At 35.9% G+C, this 22,031-nt stretch overlaps 3 protein-coding genes across 6 annotated transcripts in view; 2 read left to right on the top strand and 1 right to left on the bottom strand.

Annotated features, from left to right (window-relative positions):
• Positions 1–376: 376 nt before the first annotated feature.
• ccdc73 (coiled-coil domain containing 73) lies at positions 377–12,284 on the bottom strand. 2 transcript variants are annotated; one of them, XM_077210538.1, is made up of 19 exons: positions 12,230–12,284; positions 10,469–10,536; positions 10,235–10,372; positions 8,226–8,297; positions 7,994–8,065; positions 7,878–7,913; positions 7,643–7,717; positions 6,619–6,657; positions 6,019–6,154; positions 5,594–5,673; positions 5,339–5,467; positions 5,209–5,268; positions 4,535–4,639; positions 3,802–3,912; positions 3,498–3,638; positions 3,177–3,330; positions 1,701–2,996; positions 1,491–1,609; positions 377–813 (listed from the first exon to the last, which is right to left on the bottom strand). In XM_077210538.1, the coding sequence occupies exons 2-19, from the start codon at positions 10,508–10,510 to the stop codon at positions 547–549; spliced, it is 3,072 nt and encodes a 1,023-aa protein (XP_077066653.1). In that variant the 5' UTR covers positions 10,511–10,536; positions 12,230–12,284; the 3' UTR covers positions 377–546. The 2 variants fall into 2 exon arrangements, with proteins under 2 accessions (XP_077066653.1, XP_077066654.1); XM_077210539.1 differs by having other exon boundaries at positions 12,024–12,236.
• Positions 12,285–12,816: 532 nt separating this feature from the next.
• On the top strand, positions 12,817–18,962 carry tcp11l1 (t-complex 11, testis-specific-like 1). 2 transcript variants are annotated; one of them, XM_077210518.1, is made up of 10 exons: positions 12,817–12,962; positions 13,365–13,518; positions 13,600–13,732; positions 13,940–14,060; positions 15,393–15,613; positions 15,693–15,829; positions 15,979–16,142; positions 17,085–17,266; positions 17,674–17,846; positions 17,953–18,962. In XM_077210518.1, exons 2-10 carry the CDS (start codon positions 13,371–13,373, stop codon positions 18,168–18,170), a joined length of 1,497 nt encoding a protein of 498 aa, XP_077066633.1. In that variant the 5' UTR covers positions 12,817–12,962; positions 13,365–13,370; the 3' UTR covers positions 18,171–18,962. The 2 variants fall into 2 exon arrangements, with proteins under 2 accessions (XP_077066633.1, XP_077066634.1); XM_077210519.1 differs by having other exon boundaries at positions 12,822–12,962; positions 13,368–13,518.
• A 1,136-nt stretch (positions 18,963–20,098) lies between these two features.
• hipk3a (homeodomain interacting protein kinase 3a) overlaps positions 20,099–22,031 on the top strand; it is a 46,029-nt gene continuing 44,096 nt past the window's right edge. Inside the window, exon 1 of one of the 2 annotated variants that reach the window (XM_077210537.1) lies at positions 20,099–20,557. The gene's annotated coding sequence lies outside the window, so the exon portion shown is untranslated. The remainder of the gene's footprint in view (positions 20,558–22,031) is intronic. The other variant, XM_077210536.1, reaches the window with a different exon arrangement.

The following is a 22,031-nucleotide window of genomic DNA, read 5'->3' on the forward strand; positions in this document are numbered from 1 at the left end:
ACACATTTTATTTTGTCATCTTATTGCCCTAACATGTGTCCACACGGTCCCCACAGCCTATTTACCAAGGACATAAACTTAATGGCAGACTCATTTGCATTTGTTAATTTGGCTTGATATGTGCTAATTGATTCTTCTTACTTGTGTATTTTAATTATCCTAAGTTATAGTTGGCCACAGTTTGTGTACCAAATGTAAATTAGCAATGTTTGGTCATTAAATGCCCTCTGAGGAATGAGCCTGCTAGCCTGGGAGTAATGAGTGTTAATTAGCTTGTGCAGCATAATTAACAGGTTTTATGTGTAACACTTATTGTTTAGTGATGGGTTAACATGATGCTTAACTATTTTAAGAAAGTCTGCAAAAAGTAAAGCTGTTTGTGATAATGAACATTTATTCAGTTAAATTATTTGGAAATATATTAACAATGAACACAAATATCATATCTACTATATTAAAGCAGATGGCGGGTAAAAAATATACCTAAGCAAACACATTTGAATACAACAGCAACATTACCAACGTATTGTCCCATCCATATCCATATCAATCAATTTTGCGTTTTTTATGAGGCGTTAAACCTTCAGATGACATAAATTCCTCGATTTTTGCAATTTGGGCCATTATGTCAGATTGCTTCCGTTCCCCTTTTTCTTCAGAACTAGATGGCATAGGCCGGGACTGTTTCTCCAGGCTCTGGAGTTTGGGAGGAGGAACTGTAGGAGTGCAGTCTTGTCGCAGACCATTACCCACAGAAGAAGAGACTGGACTGCCACTTGGAGACGAGCTGTAGTAGATAAGAACTTGATTCTCCTGCGGGAAAATAAAGTGGGTCATAAAAGTGCCATGACACTCTACCTTGATTTAATTCTTATGGACGTATTAATAGCAACGAAAAGTGAAATCCACCACATTTGGTCTACTGCCATCATGTTAAGTCATACATTAAATAAAAAAACAAAAAAGAGAAATGAGCACATTGAGTGTGTTTCAAAATTACATAAATCAATACATTTAAATAGTTTAAAAATTACTGATGTTCTCACAAATAGTGTTTGCATGTATTTTATGTATTTCTTATTTTATTTAAAATATATATACTTCAAAACTTTATTTTGCTTTGTAACTCACGGAGGCAAAACACTTAAAACATGTAAAAAAGTAAAAACATCCATTTTGATTAATTGAGTAGTCCAGCATAAAACATAGTTGAAACCAGATAACCATGTTACTGAAAATAACAGACTGCAAAACGATCTCTGGTTTATTCCCTATTAGCATCTTAGCTCCCTTTGGAGTTGGGCTGCATTTCTGTGATTTATACTCGCAGACTTTTGTCCTGCTGTTTTCTATCAACATTTAATTGTGAAAAATGCTGCCATTTCACCCTGCTGAAATTCTTCTGGGAATGGAAGTTGTCTTTGGGCACTCAGCGTGTTCTACAGCGTTAACTCACTACATTCTTCACTGGCCTGTGTTTGTAAACTTACTTTCTCCAGTAACATTTCAGAAAAAGACTGCTTGATTGCATTCCACTCTCCTTGACAGTCGTTTTTATGGTGGGGACGATTGCTTGGAGTTTCCAATCTGTCAGGTGTCTTCATTACGGCTGTGAAAATAGGATTTGAATTTTACATTTATTCTGGTCAGATATTGATTTCTAATTATTGAACATACTCTATTAACATTACAAGACATGCCTTTTTTTGCCAATTTATCCTTCATAAAAAGGGGAGCACATAATGGAGAAACAAGCTCTTGAAATCCAGAGGACCACAGCTCAGTTCTTGAGGATGTTGGATGTGTCTGCTTTTTCCCTTTTATAAAAGTCTCCCATGCAAAGGACGACTGATATCTACTATTTCCAGAATGGTTTGAAGTATCTCCCATTGAAATGCTCCTCTGGTCAACATCTGATTTGTCAACATCTGTTTGGTCATTTGCTGTTGTAGACCCAGGAGAAGAAGGATCTTGGTCAGGGTTTGTGATCTTGGCTTCTTCAGAAGAAACACCCAGTTCAATATGTTCCACTTTCAATGGTTGTGAAAGAAAAGTCCCATCCTCTTTTTGAGCATTATTTTCTGATATGACCTCTACTGTGTCAACTGCATTCACTGAAGTGGTCTGATCAACAAGAGGCAACTGTTTAGATTCCACTTCACTGACCACATTATAGAGGCTTGTTTCAGTCGAGTCATCAGCTTGGGAAACCCGGCTTTGCAAAGGTTCACAGATCAATTCAGGTGGTGAGAACTGATCTTTGGACTCATCAAGGTGTGTATCTAAAGATGTTGTGGTACTTGCACTATCAAAAGTGGTTTCAGGCTCCTCATAGACAGTTTTGTGACATAGACTTGGCTGGGTGGCAATCAAACCTTCTGTAATGTCCGTTTTGTTGTAAAAGACAACTGTGTCTTGTGTATTTGAATTTGCAGTTTTTTCTTCTGAAAGTCTCTCTGCAGTTGTTTGACTTTCCTTTTGTGAAACACTGTGGATAAATTCAGGTATGGCAGTCTGGTGGTCTTTGTATTCTTTAGACAGAGATGTAGCATATCCCTGGCTGTCCATGTGTTTATCTGATGTCTGGGATTCAGTCACTTCAGAAATACACAGATTCTGCTCCAGCGGTCTATCTTTCGGTTCCAAAGCCAAAGGGTCGCCGTCTACGCCATAAACAGACCTGGTTTCAGGCCCTGATAGCTCAGCGAGACGACTGTCTGTGTCACTTTGGGTTGGGTTTGAGGGGCATCCTTTATCAACTGTGTTGTATACTGGCTCACTTTCACCGACACCCGTTTTTGTTTCCTCACACAACTTTGACAGTTGATTCGTCTTGAGATTAACGTCCTCAGGTCTTGAGATGTTATCAGACCCATCGGTTGAAACTGATGGTGAGAGTACAGGTACTATTCTATCTACCTGCATGAAAATGTCAAGTTCCTTGTTGTTATCAGAGTGGCCATCCTTTCTATCCTTCTGAGACTCAACACTTTCATCTGTGTAAGGAAATTAAATGCATGCATCATTATGAGAGAAAAATGAGAAGTACATGTAAGCTTTCTTGATAAAGAGACTCCAGTAACCACCTCCCCGCAATTCACATCATTCTGTATAAAACTATTAGTTATAGTGGCGCCAAGCCTGGCTGGAGAAGACAACTTTGAATTCTTTCTTACCTGGTACGTCTTTATCAGGGTGACTTGTTGGTTCACGGTTATCATGAGGACTAATAAGACTGTCCTCAAGATCTTTATGGAGACTGCTCACCTTCACAACGTTAATCTCATTAGATGTTGTACCAAGATCATTTTCTTGATCTTTTAGGGCAATCTGTAATAAAAGATCACAGTCTGATTATAATTAAACAATTTAACACAAATATTGTCAAATGCCTCTTCAAAAATGGTGAGGTTTAGACCTATTTATTCATGTACAATACTTAATCTACAGGCTTATTAAATAATAACTGGTTCTGAATTTATATGTAACCATCCCACCTCAGAGTTATGAAGGTCTTTGTCCTTATGGACTGCAGAAATAGACAGCGCTTTGTGCTGTTCCTGGAGTTGATTATATGCCCGTTTTACCACTATCAGCTCTTCTTGATTTGCCTCCGTTGACATTTGCAATTGCAGAATCTGCGAGAACACTAATATTCATTTTTTTATTCCATTCCATTAAAAAAAAAAAAAAAAAAAAAAAATGTATACACAAATTTAACAACAACAAATGGTTTAAAAAAAAAAATCAGTTCTAGCTTTCTTTAGCAGAACAGTGATGATTTGTAGAACTTGCCATCACCTCTTTTTTCCAAGTTAGTTTAGAATTTTGGTATTCATCTCTCAGACGAGCAATGCTGTTGTCCCTTTCTTTAGTCCTCTCTTGGTTCATTTCATGTTCTGTTTTAAGGATCTGCAATGAAATTAATCACCCAGAAAATTTTTAATGCAATAATAAATTTTTATGTGTTTATTTAACCTGGACAGAAAATTCTAAACAGATGGAGAGGCCAATACAAATCAGTTGACTTTTGTCATGTTAATAATGGTTTTAATCAGTGAATGACTAAGTGAATTAAATAGAGGAATGGAGGGAATAAAAGAGAAGGAGGCTGTAAACGGTCATTAAACACACTTACTATTATTGAGTTGCACTTTTTGTGTTGTAAATGTGCAAAAGTGATTTTCAGTTCACTCAATCAAGTTTATGAGTACTAGGTGACCATTGTTTACTTCTGCATATTTATACCTCATTAAGATGATCATTTTCAGATTAATCAGATTTTGCATTTTTATTTCGTGTATACTAGATGTGTTTATCTACTGGATACAGTTTGTCTTTTTTATTTATTTTACTATTAAATTAAATGTTAATAATAATTTAAAAAATGTAGTTTGTAGACACAAATAGAACAAAAAACTATAATTTGTGCAAAAAATAAAATTGCAGTAGTTGCAATAAATAGTTGCAGATTTTTGTGTTATTTAAGCTGAAGGTGATTTAGCAGGTGGAGTCGGGTTTGGGGAACCCTGACCTGATATTCCTCACGGAGTGTGCGGAGCTCCTGCTCTGCTCGGCTCAGAGCTTCTGTCTGTGTCTGCAGCAATCTCTGGTTGTGCTGGAGGGATCTCAATACCTCCTGACACACACACACACACACACACATATATTCTATCCCCTAACCATCATAGAAAACTGACTGCATTTTTTCGAAATTTCGCATTTTCGAAAAACATCATTCTGTAAGATTTATAAGCTGTTTTTCTTATGTGAACCAAAAATGCACCAACAACATTTTGTCCCCATAACGTAGGGTTTACAGGCACCACACACACGCCACTTTTTCAAGACTCCTCACACAGTTCTCCAAACCAACTTTCATCTTGGCACAGCAATTAATTTCACATTCAAAACGCACTGAAGCTACCAAAGCACTTCATACATGTCTCAAATCAAGTAAATTGAAAGAAGTCATTAAATACATTTTGTACCAAAGCAATGATAAATGATCCACAGTTTAACATGAATAATTTTTTTTGTCATTTTATTATTATTTTAATACTATATAACCCACAGAGACTGCTTTTGTGCTCACTATATGAAGAGTTTTGAAAAAGTGACCCAAGTATCAAGTAATGTGTCCTAGCGATTGTAAAATACTGTAAATAGCACACAAAAAGGTCCAGATTTTTTTTCTGAGGAGCTTACCTGCTTCTCTACCCTCTCTGTGGCGGTCTCATTTCTCAGTTTTTTGTTGAGTTCTGTTTCCTAAAAAGAATTACATTTAAAAACATCCTGGTATCACGTTTTGCTATTAACAAATGTAAAGAGATTCTACCACAAAGAGTCTCTGCTGAAGTTGTTGAAACTCTTGTTCTTTTAGAACATTCTGTAAACGTTCCTCTCCAGGTCTGCAGACCGATGACACTTTGAATGTAACCAGCTCTTTGTTGAGTCTCTCCAAATCCTAAATGTGAAGTAAAACGGGGCAACAATTTGTGATGCAGTGATGGAGCACTTCTCCTAACTTCAAAGCAAATCAATTTGCAGAGCAATAGCGGTTTCATCAGCAGGAAAAAAACCTTTCTTTTACCTCTTTTAAGGCTTTAATCGTAGATTCTTGTTTCTCATTGATGGATGTGAGTTTTTTATTAATTCGCATGGCCTCTTCAACTAAAAAAAAAAAAAAGATTTAAAAAGCTTGGCATTGCTACACAGGCTTTCAGTTAGCATTCACCTACAAAGGCCAAATAATTCATGTCCATAGAATGACAAATCAATTCACTGATGCAAAACAAAGGAGTTTTTTTTAACATCAAATCTGTCCAGAGTAAATGAAGAAAGATTATGCATACCAGCCCAATATTTTTAGCAGTGACTATCATTGATTTGCATAAATAGCGATAATAGAGTTTGAAGGCAAAATATCAGGTTTAAACCCTGACTCAACATAAACTGAAGTTTCATTTTAATTAAATGTTTCACTAGGATGATGTTTGTCAGTTATAACAGTCATACCATTTTGTTCAAGTTTCTCATGGGCCTGTTTGACCATGGCACACTGTCTGGATAGGGCGGCGAAACGCCTCTCCACCTCTCCCAACTGATTCAGGTGGCTGTCTTTCGTTTGTGTCTGCAGCTGCAACTTTTGCTCCTGTAAAGTTTAAAAACACATTGTCCTCCCTTCGAAGAGGAATATCCCCATTCGGCTGTACAAGTAATAACAGTTCTTCTCGGCAAGGGCAGACCATGAATATATACTGCATCGGAGAGTTTGAAGACCTTTGTTTAACATCTCGGCTGAGTGCTCCTTTCTACTAGATAAGGAGTCAACTTCCAAACATGCCTGAGGGGCTTTTATGCGAAGCGCAGCCCGTTACTGTTTGATTGTCTGTATCAAACTGATTCCCCTCTCCGCCATTGAAAGGTTAAACAGAGCGAGGCTCTGATATAAAATATTTTAATAGTGGTATTTTCACAGCGGTGCTGGCGGTTCACGTGTCTCGCCCTCCCTATCCGTTTCTCCTGATGATCCGCTCTCCCTCTCTGTTCCTCCTCTTTAATTCTTCCCACTCCCACTAGCCTCTGTCAACAATTTATATAATTGGAAATCCTTACCAGCTCGCTTAATTTCTTCTCCAAACTGTACCTGAGCAACTGCAAGACAGTAGGAAAAGAAAGGTTTCAGTGTTTTTTTGTCATTTTAGTATTACTTTAATACTATATTAAATCATATGAATAAAAATGAAAGGAAAAGGCACATTTTTAAGAGCAAAGACTTGAATAATCTAGAATAACCTGTTGTTTACTATTAATATTATTAGTATCATATTATAATACTTGTATTGCTTTTTACCTCAGACTATGTTAATAATTTAAAGTCCCCCTGTAGTCAATAATTGAATTCCTTAAAACTCCTCTTTGATCACAAAAATGACATATTTAAACGTTTTTTTATCTTCATGCCTTTAAAATTGGTTGAATGTAACTCTACACCCTTGCCTCATTTAGTATACACGGATCTATGAATATGCAAATTAGCCCTGCCTCCACTCACACGTTGACGTGATTGGTTACAAGGTAGTTTGTGACGTCAGAAACACCAGCGATTTCAAACCGCGCTTTTGACACTGTCTTTGGGTCACTGCGGTTTTAAGGAGAAATACTCAGCAATCGTGTTGACTTATAAATTTGCACATGGTTTGTCTTAAAGCACATTCAAAACACCACATGACATATAAACAACATTAAGCATAAAGCATAAACAACAGGGGGACTTTAACAACTTCCATAATTCTGTAAATCATGTCTTAGAGAAGTGATGTAGTGTTCAAGAATACATCACAATAATTGCTTTGTTTATATACAAATCAAATTGCTCAGATTACCACTACCAAATGAAAGGGTAACAAGGGCCTTTATTGGCTAATCGTACGGTTGAACCGAGGGTGTGATGAACCGTAGGAGAAAGCATACATCACCCATGTGACATCATTTATCTGACAACACCAAATAGACCTACACAGACCCCCACTCAAAAGGTCAGTGATGAGATGGATTTTCCCACTGTTTTAGATACATGTCCCTAAAGCAAGGTACAGAAGATCTTGTCATGTGTTGTTATTGTATTGATTATGTGTACCTGCAGCAGTTTTAGTTCTTCCTTGAGGCTGATGATCTCTTTGTCTTTCAGTTCAGCAGCCAGCTGGTTTTTACCCTTAAAGAGGTCATTAATATTTAGTCAAGTGATGATTAATTTATTTGAATTAAGTATTTTTAATGGTGTAAAAAAAAAAATACTGTTAAAGAAGAAATAAAAATATTAATAAGAACATAAATCAGAGCACAGATTGAAATAGAAATATAATGCAACTAACCTTTTCTCCCTCAATACTTCGGATTTGGGCCTGAAACTTTAAATTAGACAAAATAATTTCTATATTTGTGTGTGTATATAAAATCTTGCATACATAGATTGAGTGTGATAACATACCTGTTTTTTTACAGCAGCAAGTGATTCTGAATTTTCACTTGACATTTTAGAATTCTGACTTTGTAAGGTCTCCTGCAAAAATATAAGAATAAACCATTAATATGGACATAAACTTTATCATTATAAATAGCCTTGTTTCTATAAATGCTCAGTCGGTTCCTAAAAATGTTTAACAGTGGAATCTTGGGAAGTTAGTGTAAAAACAACAGTATTTTTATAATTCCTAACAAACCTTTTGCCATCCTAACTCCTGTTTCTCCAGCACAAGTTTACAAATCTGCTCCTCATATCTTGTTTCAGCATCCTGTATCCAAAATGTCGACAAAACACCATTTTATTCATCATCAATAATGAATAAATTCACAAGAACGGAATAGATTACATTATGTGCAGGTATCTGAACATAAGAGAGGAGATTTTTGCATATAAAGCCATCATTGTCATCCAGTACTGCAGGTTTCAGTCAATGGTTTTCTACATAGTGGCTTTTATGTGCGTGTAGGAGTTTATTTACATTTTCCTAATAAAGTGTGCTACTTGCAAAGCTGTTAACGTTTCGTAGACGGACAATAAATTGAAAAAATGGGGTTTGCAGGTAAAAAAAAAGAAGAAAAGAACAAGAAAATTGGTGGGTCATATTAATCTTTCAGGACATGGACTGATCACATATGTGATTAGATGCATTAAATCTAATAAAACAATGAGAGAGAAAAAACATGTGTAATGCATCAGGACAATTCGCTTTCAGCATCTGAACGAATTTCCTGTGTCTGGCAAAACGACTGACAACATCCCAAGCTAATACAGTCATTTTAATGGAACACACTTTGCACTCTCTTAAAAGAACACAAGAAGTGACTGCATTCAGCTGAGCGCGTTTGTCTGGCAGGAAATCCTCCATCTTAACCCCGGCCCTATAAACCAAAGAACTACAAAGTGTTAGTTTAATGGCATGCCTGAGGATCACATTGATTTAATGCCTTTGTTCCTCACCAACATCATAATAACAGTAAAACATGAGAGATACAATTGTTTATTTTTGCTCGTACAACCTTTAAACATGTCCAGCGTCGGGTTTTAAGTGCTTTGCTCGAGGGTACCAGTCATGCAAGCAAATATGTGAATTTGTCAGGTCCTGCTGCATGACCCCATTCTAATGTAAGTGTAACTTCTGCTGGCTTATGTCCAGATGGACAGAAAGTGCTGCTCGCTTTAAGTTCTTCTGAATGCTCATGGCACTCCTCCTCACACAAAATTACATTCCTCAGTTCCTCACGAGAACCTTGATGTCGTTGGGTTACTAATAGGCTGACAGTCCTAATACACAGAGATGTCATTTAGCAGCCTTTTAGAGGGCTGATATTTGTTTGAGATTTCACAAGCTCAATAAGTATGTACACGTCTTAGGTTAAGACTATTACGAAAATGTCTCAGCCAAGAGAAAAATTTGTACGCAAATTATGTTATGTGATTAGTTTCTACCTGATCTGACGCTTACAAAATTACTCGGTGTAGTTAGGTTAATTCAGTCATTTTAAATATTATTTAGAGTATAGTATTGCATTGCTTTCTATCATAGTTATTGCACTATGTAAATGTTTAAAAAAACAAAGAAGAAAATATGTATTAATATTATAAGTAAAGATACATAAGATAAATACCAACTAACTAACTAAATAAACAGGATGGGAAGCATTGGAGGCCAATCAAAGGCAACACTGAGGTTTTAATATTTCTTTATCCCATTAGGTAATCAATTAAAATAATTGTCGTTAATTGTTGAGCCTAGCAGGGTACTAATGCACCAACAAAAAAAATTAAAAAAACAAAACAATGCAAAAACATCATAGTTACCTCAAACCTTACAGCCCTAACTTTGTTTTCTCTAGCAAAACTGCCACTTTTCCAGTTTTACACATTTAGAAACACTTTAGTTTAGGGTCAATTTCTCACTATTAAATAGTTTCATATTAGCATGCATATTACTAGAATATTGGCTGTTTATTAGTACTTATAAAGCACATATTAATCTGTGGTCTTAATCTGCATGATCATATTCTATATTCCTTAATCCTACCCAATACCTCAACTTAACAACTACCTTGCTAACTATTAATAAGCAGTAATTATGATTCTATTAAGGCAAAAGTTGTAGTTAACAGTGAGAATTGGACCCTAAACTAAAGTGTTACCACACATTTTATATAATCATAAAACAGAGGTGAAAGTAAGACACCATACCCTGTGAATATACAACTCCTCAACCGCCTCCAGGAGACTTGTTTTAAATTCCAGTACTTGCACTGAGATGGTACGGCTATCATTCTCTACGGCAATGTTTGGGGTCTTCGGTTGACAGAGAGCACCTTCATCTTCCATCTACAGGCAAAAACAGCAGGAGTGTGCGTAAATCTTGGAGCTTTATTTGTGTATAATTTAAAACACATCATTCTGCTTTGCAATATTTCCACTTACCAAGGAGAGAAGCTCTGTTCCGGACTCTACGCTCAACTCCATTGCACTTGGGAAAAGACTTTAAGCACCTAAAGAGAACCTACAGATCAAATCTGGTGTTTTTGCTTTTTAAAACAGCAACAATATGATTAAATAAACCAGTGTTCAATAAATAATGACATAAAAATGATCAAAATAAACTTTCGTCTGCCAAATAATATAGTATTTTAGCTCAACTGTAGGCTGTTTGCTGTTAGGAATCAACTGCACGACTCTTAACAGGGATCATCCAATCAGAATTTAGAGCTGGAAATATTGGTTTTATAGTACGGCATATGACAAAAACAACTGCCATACATAAATTTTGCCTCATAAGAATATAAAAAGTGCTGCTGTAGACAAAGTTCATGGCGTTGCATCAAAATAAGCTTTTTAAATCCCATCTCGAACCTATCAAGGTGAAAATGGCGCCATGGTAAGAGTGTAGGCTAATAGGGGTCAGGGCCATAACACTGGATGGACAGATGGCTCTGTCATTCAGAAGGAATTATATAATAAGATATTTAATTTGATCTGTGCTTGGTCCACTGTATCGCCATCATCATGACTGACTTGGAAAGTGGGAGGGCTTCATTCTGCCTGGTGTTTTAATAGAAGAAAGGCTTTCGTCCATTTAGTCGCAGCTGATATATCAATCATGTGCAGGAATTAAATGATCCCGTTAGAATTTGCTACTATCACAAATGACCTGGAGGGCCAATGTCTTTATTCGCTTCCTCCACTGATTCACCTCAGCAGATATTAAACAACTTTATAAGCCATGAAAGGAAAAATTAAAAGGACACCATCCATAAAATGGGATAATTCCCTGTCTGCGGTGTGATGTCCATATTACTGTTTGTAAACTGACTACCACTGATCTGTAAATGGGAATGACAGCGGTCGAGAATTCAGGTGAAAATCTGCAATGGTCAGATTTAACCTTTGACCTCAGCTGATCAAATTTACAAGAGAGAACTCTGGATTTAATGTCTGAGATGACATTTAACCCCAGAATAACATTGTTCTGAGTTATTATGCAATATGCAATATTAAGAAAATGTATATCTTATATTTATAATAGTAAATTGAAATAGATCTAACGTTAATTCAAATAGTGTAAGCAGCTTGTCGCGATTTTTAAGTCATTTTATTAAGCAGCTAACGTTATTCTTTTTTTTCATGAATTAAATTTTAATTTCGACCGAGGTAACTAGCATTTCACCCTAACCTATTTTAATTAACGTTGCCATGGAAAATTATTTTTATAGTATGAATTGACAATAGACATTATTTTTTGCCTATAGAAAATAAAAAAATACCATATTCTTGAAATGCTAAATAGCAATTTGTGCACTTTACCAATGTTTTGGTAAGCTAAGCACAAGCTAAACTATCACATTTATTTATAATTTATTTCTCCTCATAAGTGACTAACAGTTTATGAGAAGAGCAGCAAATAGTTAATGAAAATTAATGGTTGTTTAATAAGCATACTAAGCATAATTTTGAAGAAAAAAAATTCCTTTAAACAGACCTTGGCGACACGGTTGTAGCCGCTCTGACTGGATTTGATGTGGTTGAGGTTTAGTCAAGGATAACGATATATCTTACCGAAGAATAATAAATCATGCGATTTCTGTACACTTTCCTCTCAAACATCATCATTAAAGATGTTTAACAGCAAATAATGCGGGATCTATTAATTATTTTCCCGAATTGTTTTAAATCACGTAACCCTACCTGTGTCATCAGTTTAGACGGTAAAGTAAAGCTGCCTTTACTGACACCCAGAGCCGTTAACGGCTCTACTGCCACCTAGTGTACAGTGTGTGACGACGGGGGAAAGCTCTTCCCAATCCCGCTGTATCTCACAAGAGCAGATCTTTCTTTTTACATGTCCCATTGACTTGTACATATCATTTTTGATTAAACTTTTGTATTTGTATATTTTTAGTTTATGGCATAAGAATAAAAAATCAAAATATAGCAAAATATTCTAACATACCCCAGTATTTAATTTGTTTATGTGAAATATATAAATATCTTAATTTGAGTTGTATTTTTAATGTAGAATTACTTCAAGAAAGCTAAAAATGCATTTTATTCATTTTTATTCAGAATCGTGATTTTATAGACTTCAATATTAAAATACTCAAGAATTTAAATTAACTATTTTTCTATTTTTATACAATCCTCCCTGTTCGAAACACATGCGCTAGGGGGCGGCCGAAGTTTTTTTTAATACTGGGAAATGTAGTTCTATGTTACATTTACACAGCTTCATTTCCCATTCAAAATCACATCTCAAAAACTACAAAGGAACCTTCGAATTGTACTTCCGTAAATACACGCATCAGGTTGTATTGATTCATCCAGAAGAAAACGCTCGGGCTGCTACTTTGATTATATGTGGCGAATTGCAGCTTATTGAAAATAAAGTTTAAGCGGGCGCTAGGTGCTTTAACGAATACAGGTAACGTTAAACTGTAAAAGAGAAACATGAATCACGAATGACCGGATGTTAGAGCTCAGACAGATGCGACATTGCATCTCAGAAATTTTAGTAATGGGATCAGGCTGGTTGTTTGCCACAGCGCAGTAAACCAAATCAATAGTGAGTTTATAGAAATGTTAGAAAAATATTTGAATGTGACTAGTAAAGGGATGAGGGTACTAGAGAGCAATTGTTTATTGATTTGAAAGGCATTCTAGTCTTTTCCTTCTTTTTTACAATAAAAACAACAACAAAACACTCGTCACACTGTCGCCAGAAAAAAAAAACCAGTGTTGTCATTTTAGTGTGGAATTGGACAGAGCAGCTCATGTTATAGTCTATGTAAAGATCTGTTTAATTTCTCAGCTTCTTTTTTTGCAGCAGAAGATGCCAAAGGAATCTGATCAGTCCTCCAAAGAGGAGCAGAGCAAGCTTGACGTGGATGGGAAAGAGAACACTGTGGAACCATCAGAAGAGATGATCCGGAAGAGGATCAGAAGAAATACTCCCAGTCCTCACAGACTCACCCCCCAGTGTAAGGAGAGAAATGTTTATTAACTTAAAAATGTACAAATCACCTTTTAACAATGTTAACATTGCATTCAAACACTCACAGCCAGTCCACCCAGATTTGTATCAGTGGAAGAGCTTATGGAGACAGCCAAAGGAGTCACTAATCTGGCACTGGCCCATGAGATAGTGATGAACAGTGCTTTCCAAGTCAAGCCTTATGAGCCAGAAGAGGGAAGGTAATGGTCTTGTTATTATAACATCAGTGTTCTCAATGTGCTAATGATATAGTTGAAATGTTAGCACTTTCATTTGTCATTATCATTACAATGCAATTATTCTAAAGGGATACATATTGCGGTTCAATATTCACATCACTTTGATTTGAGAATGTTTTTGAGAGTGTTTTTTTTTACATTTTGAACATATCTTTCCTGTGTACTCAGTTTGGAGAAACAGGTCAAGGAAATTATGCACAAAGCATTCTGGGATTGCCTTGAGTCACAGCTGAAAGAGGACCCACCATCTTACAGTCATGCTGTCACACTGGTTGGTGAAATTAAAGAGGTAAGGAAAGAATCCAGGTTTACGTATTATGATATAGTACTTGAAATTCATTAAATTATATATATATATATATATAATCACCGGCCACTTTATTAGGTACACTTGTTCAACTGCTCATTAACGCAAATATCTAATCAGCCAATCACATGGCAGCAACTCAATGCATTTAGGCATGTAGACATGGCCAATATGATCTGCTGAAGTTCAAACTGAGCATCAGAATGGGGAAGAAAGTTGATTTAAGTGACTTTGAATGTGGCATGGTTGTTGGTGCGAGACGGGCTGGTCTGAGTATTTCAGCAACTTACAGAAAATGGTCTGAAAAAGAGAAAATATACAGTGAGTGGCAGTTCTGTGAGCGAAAATGCCTTGTTGATGCCACTCAAATAACTCAAAGTAACTCAAATATCCACTCGTTCCAACCGAGGTCTGCTGAAGAGCATCTCTGAACACACAACACGTCAAACCTTGAAGCAGATGTGCTACAGCAGCAGAAGACACACCGGTGTCACTCCTGTCAGATAAGAACAGGAAACTGAGGCTACAATTCGCACAGGCTCAACAAATTTGGACAATAGAAGCTTCTAGACAGAATGTTTCCACCTTTTTTAATAGTTGTGTTTGAGTCCCTCAATTGTCCTCAGTGTGAAAAGATGGATCTCAAAATGATACAGTCACGGCTGGAAAGGGTTCAAATATGCAAAAGATGCTGGAGAACCAAAGAATATTTGTGGGACCTTGAGGGTTTTTCTGAAGAGCATTGGCCAGTTTAACTGCTCAGGACAAACAAGGATGGGATTCATGAACAACCATCACAAAACAAAAAAACATCCAGGTAACGACACAGTATTAAGAATCAAGCGTATGTAAACTTTTGAACTGGGCCATTTTTATAAAGTCAACTCTTGGGGACAATATTTAAACATATTTTATGTAAAATATCTTATTTAGGACAGTATTAAATAAAAAATAACATGCATTTTGTACGATCCCTCTTATTTTGTCAAATTTATTAACATTTTGCAAATTCTGCAAGATGTGTGTAAACTTTTTACCATGATTATATATATCTCATAGGCATTGACTTATGTTTCTGCCGGTGGGTACTCAATACTCAGTATTAATACTAAATACGTACTTTGTTTTTCAAGTCTTTTTATCCGTGCGATGGTGCAAATCGATGAATTCTACACAGATGTTTGCAGAGGGAAACAGACAGATTGCAAATATATTACCAACCATTGTATACTTTCTCAACATATCTGTGAACATTAAGCAAAAGAAAAAATGTTTGAAGGTGTTCATTAGTTCCCTGTCTCCCTGTTTTTCCAGACCCTGTTGTCTTTTCTACTGCCAGGACAGAGCCGACTGAGAGGGCAAATTGAAGAGACTCTGGACCTCTCATTGATCCAGCAGGAGGCTGAAAACGAAGCTCTAGACATCAGTAAAGTAGCCCGGTTTATAATTGACATGATGGGCACCTTTTGCGCGCCCTGCCGTGATGAAGACATCAGACAGCTGCGTAAAATCCCTGACATCGTGCCCCTTTTTAAGTAAGTCACTTAAACAGGTCAAGGTGAAGGTCACATGCCTCCAAATCATATAATCATGTTTATTTGTACACATCTGCAGGTCAATATTTGCAGTGCTAGACAAAATGAAGATCGACATGGCCAACTTCGCTGTGAGTAGCCTGCGACCTCACCTCTTACAGCAGTCGGTGGAATACGAGCGGAAGAAATTTCACGAGTTCCTTGAAAAACAACCCAGTAAGGAAATTCAATTACTTGTATGATATACATATTCAGTGAATGTTATGCGATGCATGCATATCATTGGATTAAAAAAACGTAGATAAGCTTCTTGCACTTTAGTAAATGCTGATCTTTTTAATTCAGTTATGTATTCATGTTTGCAGATGCTTTGGATTTCACAAAGAAGTGGCTCCAAGACACATCAGATTATTCAACCGGTGGAGAAACGGAGGGTGGAGCAACATCTACAACAATTTCTGCTCAACTCCACAATCTTGCCTATTTACGCCTGTTAAAATGGGACCATGATGCTGAGTCTTTCCCAGAGGTAATGTGTTATTGGAGATCACTGATAGTAGTTTGTAGTTTTATATTTTGATATTTTATGGATGCTATTTGGATCATACAACTGTCCTGATATCATAACGAGAATTGTAATAATTCATAATATTTATACAAAAATGCTTTTAAGCTTGCAAAATACATACTCTTCAAAAGTTTAGGGTCTTTTTTTTGTTTGAAAGAAATGAATACATGTATTCAGCAAGGATGTATTAAATTGATAGAATAAGGTAGTGACAATAAAGACATGTATAATGTTGTTACAAAATATTTCTATTTCAAATAAATGCTGTTCTTTTGAACTTTCTATTTATCAAAGAATCATGAAAAAAATCATGTTTTCAACATTGATGATAATAAGATTATAATGAGATAATGATTTCTGAAGGATCATGTGACACTGAAGACTGGAGTAATGATGCTGAAAATTTAGCTTTGCCATCACAGGAATAAATTACATTTTATATTATATTAAAATAAAAACAGTTATTTTAATTTGCAGTAAAATTTCACAATATTACTGTTTACTTTATTTTTGATCAAATAATTTGTAGCCTTGATGATTATAAGAGATTTCTTTCAAAAATAAAATTAAAAAATCTCAAAAATCCCAAACTTTTGAACATATTATATATATTTATATATTATTATTTTTTTAAATGTGTATGTTCACAAGCATTCAATATGTATGGAAAATGTATTTTTTACACCACATGGCATTTCAGAGTCATTAAATGTAATCTTTTGTTAAAAATGTTTTTACAAAATGATAAGGAACTTAATGCAAAAACACAAAATGTACATGTTTAAGAACTTGGCACATGTGTTTTAAACAATTTTTCTACAATGTGTACACTCTTATTTGTCATTGAAACCAAAACTTGTTGCTGTTCTTTTCCTCCCTTTTCTCCCTCCTGCGATCAAACAGACTCTTCTCTTGGATCAGTGCAGATTTCAGGAGATGCAACAGGAGCTGGAGCAGCTGGCACTGGTGGCGTCAATCCTTCTCATAGTGTATAACAGTGCTGGGGAGGCCATTTCTGGACTCCCGGGACTTAATGAAAGACTGAAGAAAACCATTAAGATTCTGTTAGCAGAGATGCACACGCCGTAAGTTTGAGGTTGGCATGGAAGTGGAAGTTGCGATAGTCTTTTCTTCCCTATTGTGAATAGTTTTATCCAAGTGAAACAGCTCCTCGAACAAGGAAAATGTTGGGTGGGACTTGATTTTGTTCATCTGGAATTGTTCGGCTGGTTGTGGTTTGCTATTGCTGTGATGTCATGTGAGAGACAGGTTGTCCCGCCCTCGCGCCAGTAAACGCGTCATCAGAGAAGAGAAGTCGCTGCAAGAGGGAGAAGTTATTTTGGTTATAGATTATGACGGCACATGAATTGAGAAAAAAATAATAATAATAATAATGTGCACTTATAAATAATTTATAATGCTGCAATATTCCATAAAAAAAACAAGAATTGTTGACTTCAAAGATCAAAACTGTTGTATTTTTCTCTCGTAGGTCCTTCAAAGCGGATGAAACCTTTGCTGCTGTTGCAGAGAAATTGTGTTTAGATCTCAGAGGATGCTTGTCTCAGCATGGCTTTTCCCCATTTCCATCAGACAGAGAGAACACATTGAAAGGCCAAATTGTAGCAGCAAAGTCTGCGGACAACCCCATCCGCAAGGTCATTGGTAAGCGCAGCCCTCTATGGAGAACTTGTGCTTTGACAACCCAAAAAGCAGTTAGGATTCCATTTAGAAGTGAAGTCTTATCTAAAACTGTATTTTTTTCTATTAGACTCCCGGATCCAGGCGTACCTTCTTGGCTTCCTGGAGTCAAGCGCCCACCGGAGTGCCCCATCTCTCCCTGGAGGTCTGACGCCCGTCAGCAAAGAGTTAGAGGAGATTGCCGTCAAACTGGAACGTTTGGTGACCTTCAACAAGCTAGTTTACTCTCCGTTCTACCAAAAGATCCTCCAAGACATTCTGAAACAAAGGGAAGGTTTAGATGTGTAAACAAAACACATGAAATACTTGCCACTAGTCACCCTGGCTTTCACATTCTGTAGCTATATATATGGATTATAGTGTCTATAAACTTGCTAATTTACCCCTCAAAGCTCACATGCTAGCAGTAATGGCTATTTAAGAATTAACACTCCTAAGGTCCTCTCATTGCATTGCATTGTATATCAGGGAATATTTGCGAATGTATCAAGATTTGATTTGCCTAAAGCTTGCATTACTTTAGGCAGTGGGTGGCTTTTGACTGATAGAATAGTGTACTGAAATGTAAGAGAGGAGAACCTTGTGAATACTGTTAGTGTGCAACAAAATATAAAAGAATACGTGCGTTTGACAAAAGATTAGCTATTTTCAAACATTTGCTGTTGTAGCCCGAACCTTTCGGCAAAGGTGTTATGGAGGTTTCTGGCTCGTTTTGGATAAATTTGAGGTAAAGGATGTGTATTTGACTGGTGCCTTAGTTAGTGAACACATTTTTCTCTTTAATGCTCATTTTAACCTTCAGAAAATCCCCATGTTGTTCCGACAGTCAAGAGAAACCTGGAATACCGAGCATGTTCTTTTTAAAGAATTCCTGATTTATTTATTTATTAAAGAACAATGTTTCTATCAACATTGAGCATGTCTTACAGAAGACACCTTCTCACAAGCAAATGTATTCCCCACTGCACTTCTCTATGTTCTACTTTCATAAACTTATATGGCGTGTCTTATTAATGCAGTATTACTAATGGTTATTTGAAACATGCTGGCTGTCAATAAAATCACAAGGTGTGTAGAAAACTGGATTTCCTGTTTTTTTTCTAATTCATCCAATTCACATGGCATTATGTTAGATTTTATTATATTAAAGGTTCATTTATATACTACAGTAGTCAACATTTGAAATGGATCAAAAAAGTTAATCAAAGTCGTCCTAAGACAAGAACGGGTATTGTTCAAAATTCATGTATAACTTTGATGAAAGGTTTTGATCCACTTCAAATGTTGACTACTGTATTTTAGTAATACTTTACTATAAGGTTACGTTAACATTAGTTAACGTGAAATAACGCTAAATAATTCCTCTAAAGAATTTAATAAACTTAGTTAATATTAAATTCAACATTTATAAATACATTATTATTAAAATCAAAAGTTTTATCTGTTTATATTCAATGGATCTCAACATAATTGGACAATGAACAGTTGTATTTTTATTAACCAATGTTAACAAAGATAAAATAAATATATAATATATAATATATATAATAAATAAATAAAGATAAAATAAATACTGTAACAAGTGTAATGTTAATTGTTAGATAATGCATTAACTTATGTGACCCTATTGTAAAGTGTTACCACCACTACTTTTAAATTATCAATTATTATTAAAATATTAGATGTTTTTCAGCAGTTTTATATATCAATAATTTTAAATAAAATGAAATGTGAAAACACCACTTGAAGATATATAATTTCAAAATATTGAATTATGTAAAATATAGAAAATATTTCATATATAATAAATACATATTACCTAGGCTATAATATGTCGTTTTATCTATATATTTTATTTACATTACTAGGTTTATTGTTACATTGTTTTATTTTAAAATATATTATGTTTATATCATCAATTAGTATTGTAATATTAGATACATTTTTAGCAGTTTTAAGTTAAATTGAATGTTTTAATTCTGGAAAAAAAAAACACTGTTTTGGATATAATTTATCAAAAATAATTATTATATATAAAAGATGTGAATTATTTACATGTTTGTGTATTATACACCTTATTTGATTATACTGCACACAATATTCAATTATTCCATTTAAATATTTACATTTTAGAACACCTTTCAGATCCCACCAGACGGGGTCACTATGCAGCAGAACTGTGTCCTCCCTTCTCACTTCCGTGGGCGTTTCATGTTGTGTGTGTGTGTGTTGACTCTCCAGTCCTGTCCATGGCAGTAACGCTTCACACCAGTTCTGCGTCACCTCACCGACACGGGCAGGAAGAAACAGCGCGAGAGTGTTCTCGAGCGCTCAGCTGAGAGAGCTCGAGCGAGTTTAGCTGACAGAGTTTGTCCGTCGCCGTCAGGAGGAAACAAACCAGGGGGGCTTAAACGTCCTCGACATGACGACAAAAACCTCCCCTTACCGAAACGGATATCCTTAACTCTACGCTGGACCCCGTTCGGTTCCCGTGGATGGCTTCGTATGCGAGTTGCGCGCAGTTGAAATGAGGGAGCTTGTATTTTTTTCTCCCTCGTCGTCCAGCGAGAGGACAAGATGGCAGCGCGAGCGCGTCGAGCATGCAGTGGGTGCGAATTAAACCCCAACATGTTCACTAAAGACCCGCGTTTCGACCACAGCTGCTGTCTGTGAAGGTAAGGAAGATTTTAACGAGTTGTAAAGGCGTAAATGCGTGTCTAATACTTAATAGTAAAGATATGAAATCATGCTTGACTTCGGAGGAGGGATCGCGAGCTGGTAATTGTTGCGAAAAAGTTGCCACGCTACACCGAAAACTTGAAAGCAATGTTTCGCTGGGTTTGCTAATGTGTTTTACGGGTAAGTTTCTAGTTTTAATTAAAAAAAAACTTTTTTGTTTTGTTTGCCTGATAACTTTTAATGCTTAAATGTTCGCGAAGACTTTCTGGTCACCAGCCAAGCCCATAATGTTTACCTAAATCCTGCTCCTTAAAGACATGACGTAAAGATGTTCAGTTGTTGTATTTAATCTTTAAACATTAAACATTTACGCGTCAGTGCTTATGAATTGTGGGTTAACGTTAGTTTTCCGTATAAACTCGCCAGCTGTTGATCTTGTACTAATCAAGTGTCATGTTGCTCAATCCTCCCAAAATGCACAGGCCTGGTAATCTGTTAGTAGCTGACTTCTCTTTTTTTCTGTAAATTGACACTATGCTGGTAAGATTTAGCAAAAGTTGTACCAAAAAAAAAAAAATTGTCAAAAGTTGCATTTCCTGTCCTTGAAAGATGATAGCCTAATCCACCATGCATTACCTATATTTGCTCAGTAATACTTTTTAAACAATTATTTGATATTTAACTTTAGCAATGATTATTTAATGTATATTTTTTTTGCCGGGGGAAGTTTTGTTCATTCTTCATTGTGTTCCCATAGTTGTTGAAAACAGAAATATAGTCATATATTTCAGAAATATAGAACATTTTATTATTCTAGTGCACAAATATATTTTTTATTTTAGTGCATAAGTATATATTTTATTTAGTTTTTTGAGTTATACTTTATTTTACAGTGCCCTTGTTACACATTATATCTAGTTACTATAGTAATAATAACTATGAATTATGCTTCATAACATGCAACTTAACCCTACAACAAACCTAATCCTAACCACAGCCCTATGGTTATGCCATGAAACGTTGCATTTTATTAAATGTTAATTACAATATAATAAAGTCGGTTGTCATTTTATGTCATAGATTATAAGTTCCTCATTGTTATTACTATCACTTTACATCACTGGAAAAAAAAATGTGACTGCCTGTCAATTCAGTAAAGTTTACTTCCCAATCATTTCCTGCCATTAAACATTTATAGCCCGAGCAGTTGCAGGATCAACAGGTGTTTTCCCTGTGCCATCTCTCGCCCACCCCCATTAGGTCTTGACATGGGAAAAGGTCAGTTTCCACCTGCTTATAGCAGAAGGCAGTGAGTTTGAAAACAGTAGAGAGACTGTAACCCAAAACCTTGGCCACTCCTATCTACTCGAGGCTTACCCTTCTATAGGACAGACCTCATAAAAACAGTCCTCCAGTTGGGTCTGTCCTGTTTAAAGTTGTTGGTTGACTGAATCTCTTACTTTGCAAACC

Source organism: Siphateles boraxobius, unplaced genomic scaffold (genome assembly GCF_051911475.1).
Source record: "Siphateles boraxobius isolate OS27281-9 unplaced genomic scaffold, OSU_SipBor_1 65, whole genome shotgun sequence".
Lineage (NCBI taxonomy): Eukaryota > Metazoa > Chordata > Actinopteri > Cypriniformes > Leuciscidae > Siphateles > Siphateles boraxobius.